At 34.8% G+C, this 10,042-nt stretch overlaps 1 protein-coding gene across 2 annotated transcripts in view; it reads left to right on the plus strand.

Annotated features, from left to right (window-relative positions):
* The window catches only part of LOC150087252 (RUN domain-containing protein 1), a 295,153-nt gene extending 286,832 nt beyond the window's left edge, over positions 1-8,321 (plus strand). For both annotated transcript variants that reach the window (XM_090371915.1, XM_090371918.1), the window contains one exon: positions 8,064-8,321. In XM_090371915.1, coding sequence (XP_090228041.1) covers positions 8,064-8,170 — 107 coding nt within the window. In that variant the 3' untranslated portion in view covers positions 8,171-8,321. The remainder of the gene's footprint in view (positions 1-8,063) is intronic.
* The last annotated feature ends 1,721 nt before the right edge of the window (positions 8,322-10,042 follow it).

Genomic DNA, 10,042 nt, shown 5'->3' on the forward strand with positions numbered 1-10,042 from the left:
AGGAAGAGCACAATATGAAAACAGAGAAAATGATGCCTACTACAACAACTACTTCGTAGTTTCTTAAGAGTTGTCTATGGTATATCTATACCGATATTATATAGATATTAAAAAATTATGCATCTCTACTATACATATTATTTAGGAATTAGCATATAGCCCATGATAAAATTATGAGTAAATACTGCAAATGAAAAAGCATAGTTTAAAATTTGCTCATGTTTTATCACATTTATTATTTAAAGTACTCATTAAACAACATTAAGAGTAAAAATGTTTTTGTTGGATCATTTATATATTGCATAATTTGATTTTTTAGCTTTTTTGAACACTCTCTCTCTGTAATATATCATAATAATACTATATGGGGCACCTATTCTTTTTCTAAACTGGTAGGTATAACTGGAAGTATGCAACAAGGATGTCTGGGATTTTCTCCTTTATGTCATGTATGTTGTTTGTGAGCTTAATTTACTTTCACTTCCCAAAACAAGACCTTGCCAATGACAGAAATGTGAACATATCTCCTCACCCAATTTCCTGAAATACTGCAATAGTGAAATACTGCAATACTGAAAAAAAACTCAAGTGAGTCAATGTCTTCATACAAACAGTTTGTTAAACCATAGTTTGATGCAGGCAACTGCACCGCTTATTTAAATTTGTGTATAAAATTTAAATAAGAAAGTTTATACAACAATTTATAGCCTTCTAAAGTCCAGACTGTTATTAATTTGGGTGCCCTAGCATCACTAGTCTAAAAACTCTTGTTTTTTATTATTAAATATCCTCCTTCTGTCTCACTCTACAAAACAATAAACTACAAGACGTTTTCTTAAATTAATTTTCTTTTTCTTAATTTCTCACATAACTGAGAGTATATTTTGGAAATGAGATAAAAGAACATTACACTTTTGTAAAACACTATTTGAGATGAAAATTTACCATTTGTATTGCAAAAGAAACTTGCTTATATCTTTAAAACCAGTCTTTTTTTGATGACTACCTTAAGTAAATGTGTCAATAGGAACGAAATCTACTTTCATTCAAATTGATATCAACCATTTTTTACAATATCATGAGCAAACTTTCAAGGAAGACATTTAAATCATTAAAACTCTTTGCTGAGCACAGTTCACAATATTCCTTCTTGAGATTTAAAACTCTTGACACTACTTAGTTAGGTCTGCCACTTTTTGAAAAGTTAAACTTTATTCCTTTCAAAAATTCCAAATTCTTTTAATGTATCAGTTGATGCACAGATGTAGATAATAACTCCTGACATCAGAAATTATAAGAATATTTCACACCACAGTATACTTTTTTGCTGCTCTTTTCTATTTCTGTGCTAATTTCCACTTTCAGAAAATATGTTGAACATTATTCCTTGACAAAATGATTGCTCTTCAAATGGTAGTTATAATAAAACATCCTACAAACAAACAAATATTACTGCAGAAATGCCTAATTTACAACTCAAACTTTGATCAAAACCCTGTTACTAGTAGAGGACTGAGAGATATCCATTTCCAATAATCTGTTAGCTCAAATTACTCAAGCTTTACTTAATAAAATTACTTAAGAGATGCTTCGTCTCTTCTCTACTGTAAACTTTAGTATCCCTTGTCATTTTCTCTACTAATCTACTCTGGCATTATTTAAAACAACAGCAGATATCCAAGTTCAACTTTTAAAACTCCCAGTTCCAGATAACTAATATGAAGCAACAATGGTGAAATATGTGAAGCAACTGTATATATATAAAAATTTGTTTCCTTTTCTTTCTTTCTCAAATACTTATGAACAGTGAATTTACAAAGTTAAACTATTAGTGTGATAGAAGAATGAACTTAAGCATAAAATATAAAATTTTAACAACAGTTTTAGTGAAAATTACTAAGCATAAACTAAAGCACATGGAACATAAAGCTCTAACATGGAAAAAAACAAAGAATTATGTGAACAAATTTTACAAGCAAAGGAAGATTATCAGATAGACTGGGGGAAGAGAAAAAATCAAGTTTATGAACTTCGTAAATGAAAACAAAATGGCTTAAATAGTGATTTTTGAAATTAAAACTGTTATACTGTGTTAAAAGGATAGTTACTTACTGCAATTTGTAATACCAAAGAAGTGCAAACTGTGTGTGTGTGTGTGTGGTATGGGTGTTTAATGGCACACAAGAAGTGCCAAATACCACCTGTATAAGAGCTAAAAATAAAATTTAAAAATTTCATAAATAAATAAATTGGCTGATGCCTGCACCCAGGGAGAGCACAGTGGCACAGTTTTCTCCTTAAAGTATTGTGTAATTAATAGATGAAACGAACTAGCAACCCCCTCACCACCACCACAGCTCTTAACCCAACAGACAAATGCTGACAACCACTAAAGGAGAAAAACCTAAATTGAAATTTAGGGTGACCGCTTCTTCAGGGGGCTTAGAGGGGAACAGGTATCCTGTGTGTTATCAGACACTCAGTCTAAAACACTGATGGATCAAATATCTTTCTATTACAGATTTAGGAGAAGTCCGGTTGGCCTGCCTCCCTAAAATCCACTCATGCACACCTTCTCGATGGTAAGCCCTGTTACGTCACTTAGGTGGCAACGAGCGTGTAGAGTGGTTCTCTTCAAGACGCCTGGTCAGTGTGAAGAGGAAAAGACCAAACCCTCCAGCATATGACAGCACAACAATACAAATGGCCCTCAGTCCCCAGCAGCTTTCACTCTCCCTCTTACGGCAGCGAGAGGATCAGAGTGGAAGCAGAGGGTGCTAAGAATCTCTGGGTACAACCAGGCTGCCATGCACAGAAACTGAACTTGGCCTGTTATAATGTACGATCACTCATCGGTGAAGACAGGATATTAGAGCTGGAAAAGGAATTTGAAAATGTGAATTGGAATATCATCGGTTTGGCTGAAACAAGAAGAAGAAATGAATCACTTATAAGTTTATCAAGTGGAAATCTGCTGTACACCAATGGAAACAGTGAAAGGAGTGAAGGTGGAGTTGGGTTTCTAGTCCATAAAGATTTTAAAAACAACATTTTGGAATTCAAAAAGTACATCACCAAGGGTGTCAAGACTAATACTCAAGATTTCTAAGAGGTACAAGCTAAAGATTATAATGATTTATGCACCAACATCGAGCCATGATGATGAAGAGGTTGAAGAAATGTACACCGAAATTGAGAGTCTTCTAGATGAGCAGAAAACCCACTACACTATTATTATGGGGGACTTCAATGCTAAGGTTGGAAAAAGACAAAACAGCGCAGAAAGGGGAACTATAGGAAATTTTGGAATTGGTGAAAGAAATGAAAGAGGCGAAAGACTTGTGGAATTTGCAGAATCTAAAGGATTGTCAATAATGTACACTTTTTTTCAAGAAAAGGGTGAACAGAAAGTGGACATGGAAGAGTCCAAATGGATTAACAACTAATGAAATCGACTTCATCCTCACTAACAGAAGATATATTGTGAATGATGTTACCGTCCTGAATTAAGGTAAATGTTGGAAATGATCACAGAATGGTAAGATGTACACTTGATATAGATGTAGGAAAGGAAAGGAAAAAACTGACTTGAGTAAATAATACAAAGGTCTTTGAGATAACAGAAGAGGAGAAAAAGCAGTATGTACTGGAACTTAAGAACAAGTTTGAGCTTCTGCAGACTGCTCAGGACCAAGATATTGACGAGGAATATTACAACTTTCTGAAAGTGATAAAGCCCAAGAAACCTATAGGAAAAAAGAAATCCAAAGAAGAAAAAATTAGTCAAGAAACACTTATGATGAACCGAAGGCGAAAAATGAAGAGCAAGATAAACACTGACAAGGAGAAAATTGAGTATACTGAGTTATGCAAAGCCATTAGAAAGAGACTCAGAGAGGACATAAGAAGAAGATAACACAAGAAAAGTAGAACAAGCATGTAGGGAAAACAAAGGACTTAAATCAGCAGCCATGAGCAGTAATACAGAAAGACAAATGATACTGAAACTGAAGAATAGCAATGGTGTACAGCTATGGTAAACAGCATGGCTAGCGATGGCAAACAGCAGAGAAGGCATAATTCAAATAGCAGAAGGCTACTATAGAGAATTATACAAGGAGCAAGGGAATGATGGATTGCAGTGGGGAAGATAGATTGCAAATTAGCAACACATACGACATACCCGATATTCTTCCTGATGAGGTAGAACATGCATTGAAGAAAATGAAGAATCAGTAAGCCCCGGGGGAAGATGAAGTTACTTGTAGAGTTGTTAAAAGAAAGGAAATAAATCAGAAATTGGAAATTATAGACCAATTAGCTTGTTATCCCACATCTACAAGTTGTTCACAAGGGTCATTACCTAACAGATTAGAAAGAATACTTGATGAGAATCAACCGAAAGAGCCAGCTGGCTTTAGGACAGGATTCTTAACTATGGATCACCTTCACATAATATCACAGCTAATGGAGAAAGCAAATGAATATAAAACACCATTATGCCTGGCATTTGTGGATTATGAAAAGGCATTTGACTCCATACAGCATAAGGCAATGTTTCGGGCACTGGAAAGACAAGGAATAGATACCCCACATATTATGATTTTGAAGAAAATATATGAGAATGCTACCTCCTTTATTAGACTAGACAAAGATAGTAGGAAATTTAAAATCGAGAAAGGAGTTCGACAAGGAGACACAATATCTCCGAAGCTGTTTACTGCTGCCCTTGAGGAAGCTTTCAGATTAGACTGGTTGCAAAAAGGAGTCAATGTGAACGGAGAGTACCTAAACCATTTATGATTTGCAGATGACATTGTGGTCATAAGCCATGATCCCAAAGAATTAGAGGAAAATCTTAATCAGTTATGCACAGTTAGTAAGGATTTTGGACTAAAGATGAATATGGCTAAAACAAAAGTAATGATGAACAAGTATGCCACAGAAAGGGAAATAATGATTGAAGGAGCAGTAATTGAAAAGGTGGACTCATATACTTATCTGGGACAAGTTATTAGCTGTAATAATGATAAATGGCTGGAAGTCAAGAGAAGAATAAATTTTGGATGGATAGCATTCAGGAAATATAGTCACATACTGAAGAGCAATATCCCAGTTTGTCTGAAACGTAAAATAATGAACCAATGTATGCTCCCCACCATGACTTATGGAAGTGAAACTTGGGTACTTACCAAAAGAATGGAAGAGAAGCTGAGAACTACACAGCGAAGAATGAACGAATTATATTGGGAATCAGACTATTAGATAAGAAGAGAAACATATGGATTAGGCAGCAAACTCGAGTAAAGGACATTCTTATCAAAACTAAAGAACTAAAATGGTCTTGGGCAGGACACATAGCTCGAAGATGTGATGACAGATGGACTAAGAAAATAACAGAATGGTACCCAAGAGGAGCTAGAAGAAAACTTGGAAGATAAAGGCGGAGATGGATAGATGAAATTATGAGTTTGTGGGTAGTAAGTGGATGGCCAGTGCTCAAAACAGAAGGAACTGGAAAGTTGCTGGAGAGGCCTTCATCCTGCAGTGGATTGAAAATAGCTGATGATGATGCTTCTTCAAGAGGCATCAACCCTGTAGGAATTCCCAAAACACTGTATTTCTGCCATGGCTTGCATATACTAGCTGAAATTAAACAACAAAACTGAAGCTTCCAAAAATTGTTAATTTTATAACCAAACAAATAAGCTTAAAATTATAGGAAAAATGCAAATGAATTTATGAATTAAATTATGATAGCGTAACCATATCAAAGAATACAATCATAAAATGGGTATGGAGCAGAAGAACAAAAAATAAAATAAATTGAAGGATGGTTCCAGAAATTTGTTTTTAGTTGGAGAATAATTGATATTTGGAATGAATTTACATTCCAATTGTGGAATGTGGAAGTATGTAGTTGGAATAAATTTGAAGAAGAGTAAATCATTAGATCAAAATCTTCCTTGCATCACTTTGCTCAGTTAATACTAAATATGAGCTTAAGTATGATTTTAAATGTGCCAATTTTGCAAAATAAGTGTGTTAGGTTGGTCCATAAGTTTAGTATCATAGGGAAAAATTTTAAAAATGGCAATACAGGCACTTTTATGTACAGAATATGCTCAGTGTGTCCACCATTGTTCCTGATGCACAAATTCAGATGAGATACCCAGTCGGCAAGCACACAGTGCATGAGGTCAGGACTAATGGTTTTGCATGCATCAAAAATGTGTTGCTACAAATGTTCAACACTGAATTTTCTCTGCATAGACCAATGCCTTTAAGTGACACCAGAGGAAAAAATGTAGCAGTGCGAGATCCAGACTTCTCGCTGACCATTCCACAGGGACCCTTGACATCCTATCCAATTACCAGGAAATCATTGGTGCAGAAACTCTCTTACATTGATGCTGTAATGTGCAGGAGCACAGTCTTGCTGGAACTATGTCAGAAAATATCTATCCTCATTCAAGATGCTGGGGAATGCTTCCTCATTGAGCATATATAAATCTGAGTCTGCAGACATTTCCTTGAAAAAGGGCCTATGATGTGGTCATTTTGAGACCAGTAGCGAGTATTCTTTCAATTTACCTCACTATTTCCATAGAAAACATCCTCATCACTAAAGAGAATTGTGGATGGGAAATTTGCATTTTAAGCATATTGTTCTTTAGCCCACTCATAAAATTACATCTGTCGGTCTGGATCATCTTTGCTTAATTTCTGCAAGAACTGAAGTTTGTATGGATGATTTGTGAGCTTTAAGGATGCAGTGAATGCATTTTTGTCACTCTTGTCTCCAAGGAAAATCTTTGAAGAGACATTTTGGGACTTTTGGATAAATGACGAGGATGGTAGTGGCTGTGTCATAGTTGGTTGCCCTTCTTGAAGAACCACTGCATGGTTTATTCTTTGTGGATCCTGTTTTCCTAAACTTTACAACAGGTTTGCTAACACAGCTATGTGTTATTGACTTGCTGTCTGGATGGAGTCTGTTAAATTATGTGACGACCTCTCTCTGACTTCAATTTCCTATGAGAAGAATTATCTGGACTCATTCTTCCTTACTCCAAGACATCTTGGGGCTGCAGAGATGAAATATATGAATTAATTATTTTGCACTATGATTCCAATGTTCTGAGACATCCTGACATTTTACTACGAAGTCTGTTATTTTTTTGCATTGAATAACAATGGCTGCTACAAAAGGAATACATTAACCAATCTGCTTCATATTACCTTACTGGAACCATTGTCATATCATAACCTTCTTTAGAGGTCCAAAAACATGGATGTCGCAAAGAATGTGACTATTGCAGCCAAAAGATCTAGATGCCACGCTTTAGCTATGTTTAGGCAAAACATAGCTAAAGCATATTTATGCCATTGATTTGCAGTAACTTTGAACATTAATTGTTGAACAGTGCTGATGAAACTTAATCAGTAGCAGTTGTGAGAAAGGGTAAAACAGCAGTATAAACACACTGCCTGTACTTAGTTTGTATTCTCCTATTTTTGTGGAGGTGAAGACAAGATGGAGTTTAATGATTGTAATATTATGGTCCAGAAAATGTTCACCTACCTGCTAACATCAAGAGTGTGAGGCTGCATGAATATCATTAATTGACTGTGATCAATTCTGAACTTCTTGCACAAACTTTTCTATTCAACTTTTCTTCCTTGAACAGCTTCATATAACAGTAGATATTTGTAGCTTTGTTTCCTTCTGATCAAAGCTAATTATGCTGTGATCTTATTTCTACAGTTCAGAGTCTGATTTTCTGTTTCACAATGTCTGATTTAGATACCTGTGCTATAGACTGCTCACATAGGATGTGTGTTCTTTTGTGTATTTACACAATTTGGGTGAAAGCAGAATAATTGTTCATTCACATTGGAAGTTTTGAATTTGTCTAGCTTTCATTGGACCATAGTAGTATTTTTTTTTATTTTCAAAAATTGTTTTCTAGAACATTTTAATAGCTTACCTTATACTTTAGCAGTATTAAATTGAGTTTATCCAAATTAACATTTCAAAAAATTGATTTTCTTTTCAACAGGCTTTGAAGATGCTCTAAAGTCTCTCGACAAATTGAACTGTTATGATTTTGATTTGCCTGTTGACTTAGCAGTGAGACAACTTCAGAATATTAAAGATGCCTTCTGAATACAAGTACTTCTGTGAAATAATGCTTCCAAAACCTCGATATCAAATATGTTTGCTGGAGATGACAGATTGCCGTTAAATATATTGTGTTCATTCGTGTTGAGGAGCCCATTAATGTGATTTTGACTTTGATTCAACATGTACTTATTCATTAATGTTTATCTATTCCGAATGATTGCTAGTCAGTTTTTACAAAAAAAAAAAAGAAAAAAAACCCACTTTCTAGTCATGAACTCAGATAGATGCTGTTATGTCCTTGAAAATAATATATTTATTTGTTATGAAAGGACTAGAATGGTGAATCATCCTATTTTCTGAAAGCATTTTTCCATCAAGAGTGATCATATGGGACTTTACTATCTTTTTAATATTAAGATGGCTTGGAATATCACCTTTCTTAGTACAAAATTTGTTAAGGATTAAATAAGCAAAATCAGACTACACACAAATATAGTATTTTTATCAACTTGTAAAGAAAAAAAAAAGTTATATTTGTTCGATGTTGGCTTTCACAAAACAAGAAATAAACAAGAAAAAAAGTGTGATTAGAATTTAGATTTCTGAAATTGGATAGGTTATTTATTTATTCATATTAATGATACTAAATATGAAACAGCATATAATTATGTTGGTTATTATAAACCATCAGTTTGTTTTGGCTTATTTTACTTTGTATATTTATTTAACAAATTAGTAATTTTTCATATGATCATAATAAATAATAATGTTCATTCATTTTCAATAAGGGTTTGTGTTAAAGACTAATTTGCTCTCACTTGTCTACATTTTAATTTTTATTTATTTTAACCTTGAAGCAGACACAGTGGCATAAAAAATAAAAGAAATTGAAGGTGTAGGGATAAATATCTGTTTGGGTGTTGTCAGTAGAAAATTTGGTATATCTTCAATATGAAATAATTGACTAGTAACACTCTGCATTGATAAAATAATCAATCCCAAAGAACTAAAGGAAGAATTATACTATAAAACCTCCACCCCTCACCTGAGTGAGGCGTAGACCAGGATCTTATTCCAAAGTACTATACCAAAACTAGTTCGCCTTCAATAGTTCACTGTCAATCCCCTCCAATAGTTTTAGTTCTTCCTTGAATTTATACAAACTCCCACTTCCACAACAACAGATGGAAGTTTGTTCCAACAATCGACTGGTTGAACCTTGCTTATTATGTAGATACCAATAGACTCACATTTTAATCACTTACATCTGCAACAGAAGAAGCTTCAATGCCTCTGACCATCAGTCGTGCTGTTTGGCATTGATAAAACAATCAATCCCAAAGAACGAACGGAGGGGTGAAATGGAAGTGGGTTTTTTTTTTTTTTTTTGGCTGATGCTGCATAATCTTGCTTTCTTGCATCATATGCCTCTACTAATGCTAATGCTAACTAAAGGAAGAATTATACTATAAAACCCTCACCTGAGTGAGGTGCACATAAACCAGGATCTTATTCCAAAGTACCGTACCAAAACTAGTTCTCCTTCAACAGTAAACTGGATCATCGAACTATCTCCAGACACTTGGTGCATTTTTACCCAACAGGAAAGAGTCTTTGTGGGCTTGGGTTGCCATTGGTTTAAAGAACATGTCCCAGTCCCAAAGTGCTTCTGGACACACATCGCATACGTGTAAACAACGGAAGTCAACCCGTGGCCATTTTTCCCAATGCGGGCATGAATTCAGCACCTGCCCTAACAAATACCAATCTGCGATTTGTGCAAATTGCAAGAGCAGCGAGCTGCCACACGACCACTCCATCAAAATTCCAGCCTGCACACCTATATCAAAGCCAAGAGTACTTACCAAAATAGAACTAACTATGGATAGATATCTCACAAACAGAACATACCCA

Source organism: Mastigoproctus giganteus, chromosome 4 (genome assembly GCF_048544385.1).
Source record: "Mastigoproctus giganteus isolate SK-2022 chromosome 4, ASM4854438v1, whole genome shotgun sequence".
In the NCBI taxonomy this organism is placed as follows: Eukaryota; Metazoa; Arthropoda; class Arachnida; order Uropygi; family Thelyphonidae; genus Mastigoproctus; species Mastigoproctus giganteus.